At 47.6% G+C, this 16,210-nt stretch overlaps 2 protein-coding genes across 3 annotated transcripts in view; both read right to left on the reverse strand.

Annotated features, from left to right (window-relative positions):
• The window catches only part of rgcc (regulator of cell cycle), a gene marked incomplete at its 3' end in the record, with an annotated part of 8,125 nt that extends 6,424 nt beyond the window's left edge, over positions 1 to 1,701 (reverse strand). For both annotated transcript variants that reach the window (XM_084451794.1, XM_084451793.1), the window contains exons 1-2: positions 1,575 to 1,701; positions 1,144 to 1,317 (exon numbers count right to left, since the gene is read on the reverse strand). In XM_084451794.1, coding sequence (XP_084307920.1) covers positions 1,144 to 1,317; positions 1,575 to 1,608 — 208 coding nt within the window. In that variant the 5' untranslated portion in view covers positions 1,609 to 1,701. The remainder of the gene's footprint in view (positions 1 to 1,143; positions 1,318 to 1,574) is intronic.
• An 11,037-nt stretch (positions 1,702 to 12,738) lies between these two features.
• Positions 12,739 to 16,210, reverse strand: part of fhip1b (FHF complex subunit HOOK interacting protein 1B) — a 32,405-nt gene continuing 28,933 nt past the window's right edge. The window contains exons 10-12 of the mRNA XM_084452240.1: positions 15,389 to 15,567; positions 14,373 to 14,535; positions 12,739 to 13,687 (exon numbers count right to left, since the gene is read on the reverse strand). Coding sequence (XP_084308366.1) covers positions 13,380 to 13,687; positions 14,373 to 14,535; positions 15,389 to 15,567 — 650 coding nt within the window. The 3' untranslated portion in view covers positions 12,739 to 13,379. The remainder of the gene's footprint in view (positions 13,688 to 14,372; positions 14,536 to 15,388; positions 15,568 to 16,210) is intronic.

Genomic DNA, 16,210 nt, shown 5'->3' on the forward strand with positions numbered 1-16,210 from the left:
CGCCCACAAACACACACACAGCGTAACTGTTTTTGTGCTGTGTTTTACGCTGCAATTAGCCTCGCAACACTGTTGAAAGTGTGAAACAATACAAGAAGCATTTAACACTAGCTATAAAGCAATGATTGGACTTTTACGACTCATCAAAATGTCATTAGATTGTTGTTAGTAGCAGTGTACTTATAAGGGTTATTACACAAGTATAAGGACAAATAGTTCAACATTCTCCCTATTGCATCTAAGATTGTGCAAATAGATGCCTAGACTGTCTTGGGAACCGTCTAGTCTGCTAAACTGGATAAAACCGAGCTCCTTAAACTATTCCACAGGCCGGAGTTTCTAGAACACGCCGATCTCTCGAGCTCTTTTCACATCTTCGCTCTGAAACCCCAGCCCGCTCACATGTGGCTGTGAAATTAAATCACCATTCACCAGGGGACCTGGAGCATATTTTAGAACGTGTGTGCGTGTGTGTGTGTGTGTGTGTGTGTGTGGGAGCCTATCACATTTGGGTAGCCGTTAGAGCTTAAGGGCCCGAGGCGTCTCAGCAGGGTTAGTGGGTGTACGGTATGGTAATACGCAGCCTGCGGACCGACTGGGAAACGACGCGCTGAGCTTTATTACAATCAAACCTGAGACAACCGCAGGGCCACAGAGCCACAGCTGGCTCTCCATACGGGGCCCGGCTGCCAAGTATGCTGCTGCAGTAGCTCCCTCTAACCCCAAGATCTCTGGACTCCGATCAAGGAGGGCGTGTGTGTGTGTGTGTGTGTGTGTGTGTGTGTGTGTGTGTGTGTGTGTGTGTGTGTGTGTGTGTGTGTGTGTGTGTGTGTGTGTGTGTGTGTGTGTGTGTGTGTGTGTGTGTGCCTCTGTATTGTTTGCCAGCAGACCAAGACGAACCACTTACCAGGGGCGCTAAGAGGTAAAGGCAGGTCTATTGCTGGCAGAGCAGAAGTGGTGCACACAGACTCAAAGTGCATTCTGTATAGTTTTGCATAATCTGTATAACTAGCAGTGAAATCCTCTGAAAGAATGCCATTGGTATAGATCACCTGTAGGTCTCGGTTTTGACTTAATTCCCACCATTACATTACATTCCCTCTACAAACGTATCTGTGTGGCTGCATCTCTCATCTCTCTTACTTTCTGAGTCGCTGATGCCGCTGTCGCTGACGCTGGCGCTGCTCCGTCTCTTCATGGTCTTCAGATGCTCGTCGTATCTGAAGTGTCTCTTCTCCACCGGCGACGTGAAGTCCTCGATCACGGCGTCAAACTCACACAGCACATCACTAAGATCGTCCTCCTCAAGGAATTTAGCTGAAATTGTAAGGATGCAGGTAAGAAGCGTAGGCCTACGCCTATAGTAGTCTAAACGTAAAATGTGCGGCTACTTTTTCAATAAAGTTTGCTCTTTGGCCTGACAATTTATCAAGGATCTAGGCTATTAAAAACAGAAATATGCACATTATAAAGCTCCTAACAGGACTTCTTGGAAGTCAAAAAGTGAATTAGGCTGCAGAATGACGTCTCAGCCTCCGCTTTGTCCTCACTGTGATGACCAAGTGGAAACTTACATTTGCTTTGAGACTTCAGCTTCGGAGACTTCATGATTGTTTCTGTTTCTATTGTTTTGTAATACGGGTGTATCCAATATTCACTCAGCGGTATGAAAAAGTCACTCCTGTCCTGTCGGCTCCTTGCGTGGTCAACCCCTCATAAGCACCTCGAATCTAAACCCTCCCGCGCTGCAAGACTCGTTTTTAAATCTCCCGTGGAGGGGGCGGGGCCGGTGAGAGGGAGGAGAGAGAGAGAGAAAGAGAGAGAGACAGAGAGAGAGAGAGAGAGAGAGAGGGGGGGGGGAGAGAGAGAGAGAGAGAGAGAGAGAGAGGGAGGAGAGAGAGAGAGAGAGAGACAGAGAGAGAGGGAGGAGAGAGAGAGAGAGAGAGACAGAGAGAGAGAGAGAGAGAGAAAGAGAGAGAGAGGGGGGAGATTCATCACTTTACCGGACCGGTAGACCGTTTAGGCTATGCTATTTCTGGGTGAAGTTACACTCACTGGCGTCATCTCCATAGAAGCATGTTTGTAAACAACTTGTGTGTCACTTAGCGGGCACAGGCCATGTAATACGGTGGTATTAATATCCGTGACCTTGAGCTTTCCATCTTCTATTGCCGGGCAGATTCTGACGGAATGGGGCCAAACACTTTTAAAAGTAGGCTATGCCTGAGAAGAGTGAATGGCTGTCAATTTATTTGATAGTTGATTATACCTTATTATATCTTCATTTTATGAGACTAGGCTACTTAAAGCCAGAAAACTAACCTCACTTGTGTGTCAGCGCAGACACTCATTAGTTATTGATGTTTAGATTACGATTGAATAATTGCTCAATATAACCCTGGAAACGGGACTGTCCACTAGGCTCTTCCACCACAACCTTATATGAGTTTGGGGCGACATCTGGTGGGGTAGATTTGTATTACATTATCTTCAACAGGTGGTAAACGTGTTTGGGAGTGTCGTCTGCCCCTCACTTAAAAAGCCCACGTCATCTGGCTTGAAAAGGCCTTAATTCCTACTTTTGTATGTCACTTCTCAATTCCACAAACTCTTGTTTTATAAGCTTCTCTCTCTAGTTGGCCGATCTCAGAGCTCTGTGTGTGTGTGTGTGTGTGTGTGTGTGTGTGTGTGTGTGTGTGGGTCTGTGCGTGCGTGCGTGCATGCGTGTGTATTTAGGTAGACGGACCAGCTCCTGTTGAGACTTTCACACCTCCGGCGGCTGGTCTAGCAAGCGGGCAGATGGGTCAACGGAGTGTGTGTTTGCAGCTGCACGTGTGTGTTGACTCTAGGGTCAGCAGGTGCCTGAGGACGACACACCAGGCTACAGGAGAGGTGCTAAAAGTCACACCTACAGACCAGGGGCTGGGAAACTCACACCTACAGACTGATCACAGGCTGGGAAACTCACACCTACAGACTGGGAAAGGTCTACTGTTTACACGCCTCCCGGGACAGGGGCTCTCTCTCCTGGGCTTATTACTCAATTCACTCCAGCGTTCCCCCTCTCTCTCTCTCTCTCTGTCTCTCTCTCTCTCTCTCTCTGACTCTTTCTCTCTCTCTCTCTCTCTCTCTCTCTCTCTCTCTCTCTCTCTCTCTCTCTCTCTCTATCTTTATGTCTGAACCATCATCATACCATACTGGTTGTATGTTGGCTTGACAGAAAATGCTTGAATGACACAACAATGTTACAACTGACTAATACAAAACCACAATGCCAATAATGTGCCTGAACCATTTTCTACTTTATTAAACACCTAACAAGCTTTCTTTTTTTTTTTACTTTGATTAAAACTGGAGCATGAGAAACTTAATTTGATTGTGTCTATTCTTGGCAACTGTCTACAGTACATAGAAATGCCACAAAAGCAGTGACAGCAAACTCTACCTAACAAAATACTATTATGTCCTCCCAAAGGTGGTGGTGGGAGAAAAAAACAAGAAAAAAAAAAAAACTCTCCCTAATGTGATCCTGTCACAGGGCTCTCTTTATGATGTCACAGGGCTCTCTTTATGACGTCACAATGCCACTCACACACAGGGCTCTCTTTATGATGTCACAATGCTTTATGATGTCACAATGCCACTCACAATATTTTGAACCCATTTGGAATCCCACCCTTCGTCAAGCGTAAATTAAGCAGAGCTGGTTCCATCAGAGCTCCTACCGACCCGAATACCAGCCATGGACCAACATGACAACAACACAGCCTGCACCAGCCGGGGCCATGGCCACTCACTTGCTATGGACATGGCAGATAACATCTGGCAGCATGTCAAGGACAAGGTGAGAGTATAGAACATACTGAGATGTACGTTCATTTTTGCTATATTCAGTTTTGAGCATAATGTTATGGTTTGCCCCCATCCACATAAAGTATCCACATACAGTGGGGAAAGAGCATCATGGTACTGTTTGTGCTGGGATTTGTAATTAGCTATTTAAAGGCAAATGTCCCTTATGGTTGAAACTGAGTTTATGAACAACAGGAAATGGCCCACTGGTCTATATGCCTTGCGTGTGACCACTGCTCTAAGATCTGCTGGTGATCTAGCCTACTGTATGTCCTCTCTGTAGCAGATGCAGTGGGCTTTTTGATGGAATGTTTGTTCCTCTTTCTACACCCCAACTATCATTTTGTCAGCACCCCCGTTTGGCCCAATCTTGGATGGGAAATGTCTGTCCTAAAAATATTTCATGAATCATGCATTGATTGAAATTAACAGGTTATTGTCAGAATCAGAATCCTTTTATTGCCATTTGTACTTGACATACATACAGTAGGATTTTTTTTTGCGACATTGTGGAGCCAACAACGACAAAAAAATGGATCAGTGCAAAAACAGGACAGGACAGTGCAAAATACAAACAGTGCAAAACTAGCAGTGCATTTGTCCTACAAAAGAGACAGTAGTCAGTATTCAGTATAGTGCAAAAATGCAGGGGGCAGGAGAGAGAATAGCACACCTAACATGAAGTAGAGGACATGTTGATAGGTGTAAAGGGGGCGGGATTTAAGAGGTTATCAATTGTGGCTGCCGCGGTCGGCGCCATCTTGGATCAGGCCCAAGGTCACTATTTCAGATTAGGATTCAACTAATCGCCTCGTGTCATTTCTCATAACTTGTCCTCCTCTTCCTTCCTTCCTTCCTTCTCCTCTCTCCCTCCCTCCTCCCTCCTTCCCCAGGTGGCCTCGGCGCTCTGCGGCCACAACGTCACCGCCGTCCCCCACCTGGGAGACGCCCAGCTGTTCCGCCCCCTCTGCGTGATCGGCAAGCGCGTGGAGCGCTCCCTGAGGATGCGCAAGGTCCGGAGCCTCTTCCCGCTCGGGCCCCTGCGGGGGCTGCTGGACGACCCCGGGGCCTCCTCCCCCGTGGCCTCGCTGCAGAGGCAGGGGCCGGCGTGCTGCGACTTCCTCCACGAGGAGTTTCTGGACGGCGTGGGACGGGTGCGGGTCCAGGTGGGCCACGTGGAAACGGAGGCGGCGGTGTGCTCCCTGGCGCCCCACAAACAGCTGGTCCTGAGGGACAACCTGCCATGGCTGGACTCTGTGCACCGCCTGTATCTGGTGAGACAGCAGGGAGGTCGAAAAGGGATGGAGAGGAGAAAAGAAAGAGAGGGATTAGAGAACATGTGACACAAAGTGAAAACTGACAAAAAGTGAATTACGTCTAAACTTAAAGAGCTTCTCTTCGTGTACAACGCTGGCCGATACAGTATTCTTCGTGGCCACGTGCATCTGACCAGTAAATTACTTTTGAGTCCGTATTGCTGATTTTTTAAAACACTTTTTCACAAACCAAGAAGGTCCGCAGTACACCGGGAGTCCTCTGCGTTGGGAGCGGAACAGACGTGTTTCCAGACGGGAGTATGAACCGGCCTTCTCCATCCTTCTCTTCTCCCCCTCCCTCCCTCCCTCCCTCCCTCCCTCCCTCCCTCGCTCCCCCTCCAGGTGAGCCAGGCGTACTGCAGCTCCGACATCAGGCTGCGCGTTCTGGGGACAGAGAGGAGGACAGAGCTGAAGCTCGGACCCGACACCCCGCTGGCGTTCTCCTGCCTCAGGCTGTCCGTCTCCCCCTCGGGCCTGGTGGAGGTGTGCGACGGCTGGGAGGGCAGCTACCTCCACCCCCAGGCCAGGTGGGCCCACTTCGGCTCGCCGGACTACCACGCCCTGACCGCGGGGAGGCCGGCCGAGCCCAGGACGATGGGCGTCCTCTCGCAGTTTGGTGAGCAGCCCTTCTGTCCTGTTCAAGTGGCACTCTGTTTAATACAGTAGCTGTTTGTCTATGAGAAATATTATACTGTTCCCTCAGTCATGCAAAGGACAAATAGTATAATCAGACCAGAAAGAGGAAGGAGAGGGCTACAGCGTTCCTCAGGTGAACTTCATAGTAAACGGTGAAGGTGCTCTTTTGGACTCAGGAGGTATCCGATGCATCAGAGAGAAGTCAAAAGGCAACACTTCAAAATAATAATAATTATATACTTATTTTGTGTTGCCTTGGACATCTTCTCTCTGATGCATAGGAAAATCCGACGTTCATGTACTTGTTCGTGTCCACAACCCACCAAAAACTGCATAACAACACACTCTTTTTATCAAATACTCAGCTTGTATCAACAGTCCTAGTTTGTATCTTGTATCTAACGACACAAACTCTAGGCACTTTCCCCTTACGATCCCTTACTGTAGAGTTACAGTGTATAGAGGAGTTCATTATCCACTGTGTTCTTCCCCTCCGCTGTCCCTCCAGCCGTCCGTGTCTGCTCCACCCTGTCCAGCTCGGCCGTCCACCTGACCCCCCCGGGGACCAGCGACCTCCACCAGGACTCCACCGGCTACCAGGGGGAGCAGGAGATCTCCACCGAGGCACTGCTGCCTCTGGACGACGACGAGGAGGGGAGCTGAGGGAGGGAGGGAGGGGTAGGAGGGAGGGAGGGAGAGGAGGGAGGGGGGGGGGGAGGGAGGGAGGGAGGGAGGGAGGGAGGGAGGGAGGGAGGGGGAGGAGGTAGAGGGGGAAGAAGGAGTTAGGAGAGAAAGAGGGACTGGATAAGAAAGGACAAGAAAGGAAAGAGGGAGGAGAGGGGAGGAGGAAAGGGGGAGAGGAGGTTAAGAGAGGATGAGAGGTTGGATGAGGACAGACTAGAGAGGATGAGAGGTTGGATGAGGACCGACTAGAGAGGATGAGAGGTTGGATGAGGACAGACTGGAGAGGATGAGGGGTTGGATGAGGACAGACTGGAGAGGATGAGAGGTTGGATGAGGACAGACTGGAGAGGATGAGAGGTTGGATGAGGACAGACTAGAGAGGATGAGAGGTTGGATGAGGACAGACTGGAGAGGATGAGAGGTTTGATGAGGACAGACTGGAGAGAATGAGAGGTTGGATGAGGACAGACTGGAGAGGATGAGAGGTTGGATGAGGACAGACTAGAGAGGATGAGAGGTTGGATGAGGACAGACTGGAGAGGATGAGAGGAGGAAGGAGAAAGGAGGATGTGGAGAGGAGTTGGAAAAGAGGCATTAGTGAGAGGAGAGAAGCTCCAGTACAGGAAAGGGAGACCAGTTGAGTGGGTGAGGATGAGAAAGTGAGGGTTGAGAGGGGTGACAAATCAGCCAGCGAGAACATCCAAGACTCGGCCTTGATGTGATTAAAGCTAACTGACTAGACTTCTCCAGAACCAGTGTTCCTTTCATGTATATGGGAACATTTGCAAAACCCACCATGTCGGTCTACACAGAGACTTAGGCAAATTGTTATTGAATTGTTATTGAAGAGTTTATGCTCTTCAAACTTAATGTAATATCAAACGAGTTTCCTTTGAGAGCGAGTCAATTTCTTGTGGAACGAGCCAATCTCACTAATTGTGTCGTGTCTGAGGAAAAGCCCTTGATCTTGGAATTAAGTCGTGTATAGCAGCTGTTCTGCCCCCTTCTCAGCTGTGACTCGTATCAAATTCATCAGAGAGAGAGAGAGAGAGAGAGAGAGAGAGAGAGACAGAGAGACAGAGAGAGAGGGGGAGTGGAGGAGCAGGAGAGGGAGAGACATGACAGAAGGGAGTGTTGCAGGAGTATGACTCAACCACCGCCTGATCTTACACTGAGAGACCGAAATAGAAAAGAGGAAGAGAAAAGAGGGGGAGAAAGGAAGAATAGAAGGAGGGATACTGTACCCGTGTATCACCAGCAGAACGTTGAATGTTCCCACGTTGATTAGATCAGCGACCTCTGACCTCAATCCGCGTCGCTTCACTTTGTCACACTATATACAGACGTGTCGGCCGTTGAAAGTGTTGAGGGCAGGAGCGAGTGCTCCATCATATTCAACGTGGCGAGGGCCCTTAATTGTTCCTCGCTGTTCCAAATGAGTGTGTGTGTGGGTGAGCGGATGCTAGTGTCAGGGTAGATGACACAAAAGCCTTATTTCCACTGTCGTGCCGAACCGTTCTGAGCATGCAGGGTAACCGTTCCGGCGGTGTTTCCACATGGGACCGGTTGGGCCCAGAACCGTTCGCAGAACCGTTCCCATGGCACGGTTGTCTAACCGTACTGAGTGAAGCAGAACCGTTCTTTAGTAGAAATGTGAAGAGCACGAGCGAGACGTTGCATAGCAACAACATTCCGTGGAACGCAACAGCCCGAGAGGTGGAAACAGACACGGTAACCGTTCCCACGGGTCCGGAGCGGGCGGTTTGAGCACGGTATCGGTTCGGCACCACAGTGGAAATAAGGCTTTTGTGATACCTTGCAGCTAGCCCTCGTAAGTATCTTTGGATGAAAGCGTCCGCTAAATGAGAGTAATGGAAAGTGAATTCCCTCTCAGGAGGAAACAGTGGAAAATCTTTGACCTTTCAGAGTACTCATAAATTGGCAGTCGCAGAAACTCCCGCACGGCGTCTACAAGTTGTCTGTAGCTACGTACCTACTGTAACTCTTACTGTACTTCTTGCAGTAGCAGCCATCCATCATACAACCACGGAGGCAGCACCCAAAAACAGACAGCAGTTGAGTAGAGTTCACCTGGTACCATGCAGTGGAAAAGGTTCACCTGGTACCATGCAGTGGAAAAGGTTCACCTGGTACCATGCAGTGGAAAAGGTTCACCTGGTACCATGCAGTGGAAAAGGTTCACCTGGTACAATGCAGTGGAAAAGGTTCACCTGGTATCATAGTGGAAGAGGTCTCCTCTTACCACAATAACCATACCATTACTTGTCAAAGTCAAGAACCAGAAAAATTTGTTTTCGAGAGTTCACTATACAGATATAACGTGATCGATAAAATATGCAAAAAAAAACCAAATCACTTTCAATATTGCTAGGTAAAACATTTCTAAATTAATAAATGTGGACACTTTTTTAGTGTTTCTTACAGCTTTTTCCCCCACAATTTCCATATCCTTATAGTGTACCTACTATTTCTCATCATGCATTAGGCCTAATCGTGGAATAGTCACATTTGGACAGATGGCTCAATTTCTGGTTGGCCTTTGACCTCACAGAGGTCACTCTTGTCCACAATGAGACCTGAATCTAAACCTGTCATCACCATGTCTCGCTGCCACCTCACGCCCGAGATCAACTGTTTTTCACAGAGCTACAGCGAGGGTTGTTAGCGTGAACCGATTAGGGGCTCAGAGTGAATCTCGACTGTCACTGCTACCAGATCACAGAAGCGGATGTGGGGTATGAGAGGGAGCTGGTGTGAATCGCCAGCGCTGCTCACGTCGGGCTGTCACTCCGCTGTGGCCGCGAGGGACAGCGGTTATGACAGGTTAAAAAATAAGCTTTTACTCTTAGTAAGAGTTTAGACTTTCAGATGTACTATCTGCCAGACACACGCCTTGGGAGAAGCCAGTTCCAGTGAGTGTGAGTGAGTGTGTGAAAGTGTAAGTGGCATGGCATCAACAAACAGAGTGAACCTCTTACCACGATAACCATACAGTACCAATACTTGTCAAGGTCAAGACCCAGAAAAAAACGGTTTTGGAGAGTTCACCATACAGATATAATGTGATCGAGAAAATGTGCAATAAAACGAATCAGACACTTTCAATATTGCTAGGTAAAACATTTATAAATTAATAAAAACATTCCCTTTTTTAGTGTTTCTTACAGCTTTTTTTCCCCACAATGTGTTTGTATTTTTTTCAATTTAAAATATAGAAAAATAGTTCTGACAACATTCATCATTTTGTGTTTTTCATTCAGTCCTGTTAATTAAGTCGGATGCCTCCGTATTCCTAAGACCCATCGGTTACTACATTATTTACACGCTTCACTGTAGTCCCATCTCCCCACACCAGAGCATGTTTGCATAGATTCCAGGAGAGATCACCTCTGGGCAAGCCTGTCCTTTCACCGCAGAATCAAACTGAGCAGGAAGTGATCAGGCCGTATATTTCAAATGAAACGTCCCCAAACAAGCATTAATTCCAACTCAAATGGCGATGGCACATACTGTAAAAACATAATAATGCACAAGCCAATCACATGAAAACTACTGAAGGTTGACCGGTTTGTTTTTGTGATATTGAGTTGTTCAGTTCAAGTTACAACTATGAACTATGAACAACTACATTCATTGGTTTTGAAAAACTGGACGGATGTCCGAATGCAATAAATGATCAATTGAATAATCAATACAGTTGAATAACAGTTTTTCGGTTTACAAATCCATCCACAAATAAAAGGTTTAGGTAAATGCTCTATTATTAATATAGCTAATTCAATAGTACTCTCTCATATACAGATAGCTTAAACTCAGATTAGTATTCATACAGTATGTTCCACTCTGCATACTTTACAGACAACCTAGGATTGACGATTCGCTTCGCTCTTGGATGGGACTGGGTCTAGTGCAGGAGTAGCTAACGCTCTAGGACTTGTACATGACACACCTCTTACAGTTAGGCCTGTACCTATTCGCTAAAATTAAAATGAGCAGGGCTGAGAAATTAACTGATCGGTTACAATATCCCATCAAATCAAATGACAATGTCTTAATCGTTTACCAACTTGATCAAAGAGTAGCCTCGAGCAATGAGTGATCAATTTGTGGTCAGAAAACAGCAAATCTGTTGCAATGGCAAGAAAGAAGAATGAGCTCTACAGTATGTATGTATGTATGTATGTATGTATGTATGTATGTATGTATGTATGTATGTATGTATGTATGTATGTATGTATGTATGGACCTTCTGGAAACCTCACAACAAAAACTAAAACCCTGCTTGAAAAATGAGACTATACAAGCCACTCCAACGTCAAAGGAATTTCTTTTCTTCTCAGAGAGCGAGATCTCACTGGAGGTGAACAGCCTGATGGGTAAAAGACTGAACAGACAGATGGAAGGACGGATGGCGTCCTGAAAACACTACACTCTCCTCCTCCATAATCAGCACATGCTCCTCTCACCCCTGACCTCTGCAGGCTTCATGTGACGCGCTAGGCTAGTGGCCGACTGAAGGGGAGGATCATGGGTACGTTGCTCCCTGACACAAAGTCAAGTCGTTTCTTGTTCCTACTTTTGAAATGAAATGAACCTAGTTTTGTAGTTCTTTCAAAGGGCTAGTCCAGCCGCAGGACGTCTTGAACATATTGTGACAGTTCCAATTAAATCAACATAAAAGAGAGTAATAATGAAAATATGGACATTCCAGAAAAAAACTACTGTAAGCTATGGCTTTTTTGTATAGTCATCAGGCGTGACAGTAATTCAATAGTACAGTATGGCATATCCAATTTCGGTGTCCTGAAATTGGATATGTGAAATGATGGCAGTGCACGGAGTGGCTCCGACTACTAGAGCTGGAGGGGTGGAAAGGATGTGCAAAAGTTCTCAACTTTTCACTAAGGCTTCGTTGACAGATGGACTTTAACATGCACTCATGCAGGCATACACACGCTGACACACACACACACCAGCTTCAAAACAACCAAAACTGAAACAATAATAATATCGAAAAAATAAAGTGATCAAAGTGTCCGTTTTGGTAAAACAAAAAAAGAACAAACAAACAAAGAAAACACTGTGGGCGCAGCTTCTCAACTTCATAACTCAAGAATAAATAAGCTAACGACTGGAACTGTGTTATAGGTCTAGCTGACCCAGCTCCTCGGGCAGGAAACCTGCCTTTACTTGGTACCTCAGAATGAATGGACCTTACACTAGATACAATCACAGTATTACTATCTCTCAGGGTATTACTGTCTAAAGACTATCGTTCTCTCATAATTGGGGCTAGATTAAAGTATTGTTCAGCTTTGAGTGACTGAACAGAACAGCACATATCCCTATGCATACTGCGACTGTGAACTTGTAAAGGTGCTCTTTGAAGTAGGGGCATACTGTATCTAAACGGGATCTGAGATTTAAAACTTAACTGGTTTGAGATTCCCAATGTGACCACGGTATGTCATCATCACCTCACTTCACACTGAAGATGGAAGAAGCCTGATGCAAATCATATACAATTTCAAGGTTTGGAACCACTGACGGCTTGAACAAACCAATTAATTCCACATCAGGAAAACCATGAGGCCTGACATAGTTGAGAGAGGAGCTTCAATGCCCCCACACCCCCACTGCAAAGGTATTTCTGCTCAAGTCTCAAGAATCTAAATCGAATGATTAGTCCTTCAAACACTCACAGACTAGAACTAGCTGAAGCGTGAGAATATGACTGCCTGCTCTATCAGAGAACTGAGACACCCTTTCCTATGGCCACGGGATGGGTGGTGCGCTAACGTACTGGAGCGTGTTCCTCCTTTGAGAAGGGCGTTGGACTCTTAACACGGCACCGAACACGCGAGCGCCAACGCTCGTACACAAGCTGAGAACCTCTGCTAACAAATGGCAACTGATATGTCAGAAAATGTTTCACTAAAAAAAAAGAGAGAAAAAAAAAAGAACAATTGAAATGTAAAATTATATTAAGGAGTCGTAATAAAAATTGCCCCAAAGTGTTTCCCAGTAAATAGTGCAGGGGTTAGTCATTGGAAGGGTGTAAAGGTCTCCCCCTCTTTCCTTCTCCATGTCCCCCGTGAACCTGATGAGGTGATGCGTTTGTAGAAAATAAACAAAAAAAAAGGTGTCCTCTCGAGATGCTCCAATCGTACAGGCCGGTTAATTGGCCACTTCCTGTAGTTTCCGCTCAACCGGTCTCTTCCATTGGCTGAGGTGATGCCTCTTGAAAGGGGCGTGTCCTGGCGAGATGGTCCGAGCTGTTTTGCCCAGTTCCAGGAAGAGTTAACGACTATTTCAGTGCTCTGGTCCGTCAAAATCAAAAAAGAAAGAAAATATTTTTTAAACATTTTTGGTCTCCTTTGCCCAATTTATTCATGATAAGAGGACGGAACCTTCCGGACCATGTTCTCCACGGATCCTGGAAATCCCTCGCAAGAGTCCGTACAGTAGAGCCTATAGGGAAGAACAGTGCTGACTAGCACTGAGAATGTGCATCTACTTCATGTTTTACTGTGGCTTTACTGGGCCACCCTACTATGGCATGGTATGTGTATGCACTGTACAGGCTGCTCTCCCGAAAATCTAGAGCAACTACTGAGATTTCAAGGCGTGTATAATTACATACACATAAATATTATATACATGATATGCACAGTATTATTTCAACAGAGGAGGCTCTCTCCTCCTATACATATAGACTTTGCTTATCGTAAAAATGCCATTGAATTTTCTCAATGTCCCTTACAAGACATGTCCTTGTTTTGTCTCTTTCATACAAACGACGTCCTCCCTACGAGCTCCGGTCCGCCCTCTGGTGGCGGGGAGGGAGTCGGCGCCCCCGGCGAGCGGGCGTCACTCCTCGGCGTCCTGGCCGCAGACGTAGGGCATGGCCACGGCGTGCTCCTGGGCCAGCGCCGACAGCTCCTTGAGGAACTCGGAGAAGACGACGGCGCAGTAGACAGCGTTCTTCACCCGCAGCGCTTCCGCCTGCTTCTCCAGCCCCGAGGCCCCGCCCCCGCCGCCCCGGAACAGGGCGCTGTGCAGCGATTGGCCGCCGTCGCGCACGTGTGCCAGGGCCAGCTGGGCGGCGTGCCGCGCCCGCGTGGGGCTGTTGGTGTGGCGCAGGATGAGGTCGCCCAGCGACGGCTTGCGGCTCTTCACTGAAACGACACACAGGATGGAGGGAACTCAATACACGCGGGAATCAGCCCCATGGCTTCATCTGCTACAGTACACAAATGATCGCTCAGGCCTGGAATGTAGGCTATAAACTGCACATCTGTCTGCGCTCGGTTAAACATCTGGTCCAGCCAGAGCGAGGAGGTGGGAGTTTCCGCCGGCCAGATCCAGCAGGTTAAAACATCTGGCGCGCTATAAAAAGATGAAGACACGTGACATCGGGCGCTCCGTCGAAGTCACGTGACGCTCGGAGCGTCCGCGGCGCCGTGTTTCACCTCCGCTCATAAGCACAGGAGACCTGCTGTTGCCGTTGATTTTTGGAAAAACTGAGATGATTGAATAATCCTAATCTGGGGACAAGGTCAGACATCAGCATCAAAGGACAGCAACGTCCCCCCGCCCTCTCCTCCTGCTAGCTGTCCTCTCCCATGACCACCCCGGGGGACGCAGATGACCCAATTTACCCCGAAACAACTCAACACATCGCCTGGCTGCTATTATTCTTCCTCCCTAGCTACATCTCCTCTAGGCTGCACTGTAAATGGGGCAGAGTTAGTGTACAAGTGTGTGTGTGTGTGTTAAAATGTGTGTGTGTGTGTGAGAGACTGGGTGTGTCTGCAGAGGTGTGCGGAGCGCACGCGCCGGTCATCTGACTGTTCAACTCACCCAGGGAGTCGGAGCGTCTCAGGGTGGGCACGCCCATGGGCGAGTCGGACCAGTCCACTTTGCCGCGGGCCGCCAGGTAGCGCTGGGCCTTCCTCAGCATGGCGGGGAAGTCCTCGTGGGAGGTGGCGAACGCCTCGATGCGGTTCTTAACGGAACCCAGGACCTGAGGTGGGAGGGGAGAGACGCGGGCGGGAGTACAATACGACTTCGTCGATTTAAAAAATAAATTTATAAAAATCGCCTTGAATCAGAGATTGCTTTTCACTAGTAGACAGAGAGTCCAGTGGAAGTCGCGCGGGAATAGAAGGATGCAGAAGGGATTTAATGAGGAGACAGCAGGTCATGTAGACTACAGTAGAAACAGCAGAGGGCAGTAGAGAGCAAAAGAACACTAGGCAGAGCAGCCGGACGAGCAGGATTGAGTTTATATAGGACTATTCCCCAAAGCACCCAGAGGCATCGTTTGAACTCAAGGTGTACAGAACCTTGAGTTCCTATACGTCCTACGCTAAAGCAACCAGGCGATGCAGCCAAGCCTACGGGACACAGCGCAGGATCGAGACAAGTCTCCTTCTGAAGGGCCCTCTAGGATCTACATGATTTACACACGCCCAATGTTTGCTGAGAGATTCTCACGGTTTATGCTTCAGGGGGGAATATTTACCATTGCGCTCAACCGGTGTCTCAAAGTAGTTCTGGTGCGTATAACCCAAAGAAGAATACACTTAATGGACAGATAGGAACGCACTCAAAAAAAAAATTAGACGTTCAAAAAGATCTTCAAATTGCTTTTTAATCTAAAAAAACAAGACGTTTTAGCGACTAGGCCGTCATCAAGTATACTTCGATAGAAGTCACATGTGGAAATCAGAAATGAACGTCAGTGTTTGCTAATTAGTTAAGGGATTTTTTGTTGTTTTCCCCATAACCTGCACACACAGCTAGCCCAGCATACAGGAAGTCTATTAATAAACACATTCTTTGTTGATGCACTAGACAGCGGGTCCCGTAGGTACCTGGATGAGGGACTTGACGCTGGGCTGGAAGACCATGTTGGTGTTGAGGAGGAAGGAGCGCAGCAGGGGCTGGGGGTAGCTGGCCAGCTGGGCCACGATGCCCGTCAGGAGGATGTTGACGTACAGGGAGTTCTGGAGCATGTTCTCCAGCTTGGCCAACAGCACCACCATGAAGGGCCCTGAGGGGAGGGAGGGAGGGAGGGAGGGAGGGAGGGAGGGAGGGAGGAGGGGGAGGTGAATGAGAGAGGGAGAGGAGGGGGGTAAGAGGAGAGAGAGAGAGAGAGAGAGAGAGAGAGAGAGAGAGAGAGAGAGGGAGAATGGGGGTGTTGAGAGCACACCTGGACCTCGTTGGCAAAATACACGTCAAAACGACTCGGTTGATGTTGAACATCAAAGGGAAGTGCAGCCGTCAATTTCAATGACCTGAAGCCAACACGTCAAAAAGCATGAAAACAAAAAGGACAAAAGACATGATAATATTATAAAACATGATAATAATATAAAACAAAACATAAAACATTTAAGTAACACACAGCTTCATTTCTCACAACACCAGGTGGCTGGTCAATTCAATATCCCACGGGCTCCATCTTTATCCATTATGAACAAGCTTACTGAGGTTAGGCCAAACCTTTCACTGACGTCATCGACAGCAACACCTCCATCTTAAAAGGACAATGTGGATTTGCTGCTTTAAATTACTTTACATAATTTGTAGCAGCATGGTGCTACGCATCCAAGTATGAAGAATGAAACACCTTAATGTTCATAATTTACACGCTGGTTAAAAAATTGCAGGTGTAGGTAAACTGTATTATTTAT

This window comes from Borostomias antarcticus (genome assembly GCF_949987555.1).
Source record: "Borostomias antarcticus genome assembly, chromosome: 17".
Taxonomy (NCBI): Eukaryota; Metazoa; Chordata; class Actinopteri; order Stomiiformes; family Stomiidae; genus Borostomias; species Borostomias antarcticus.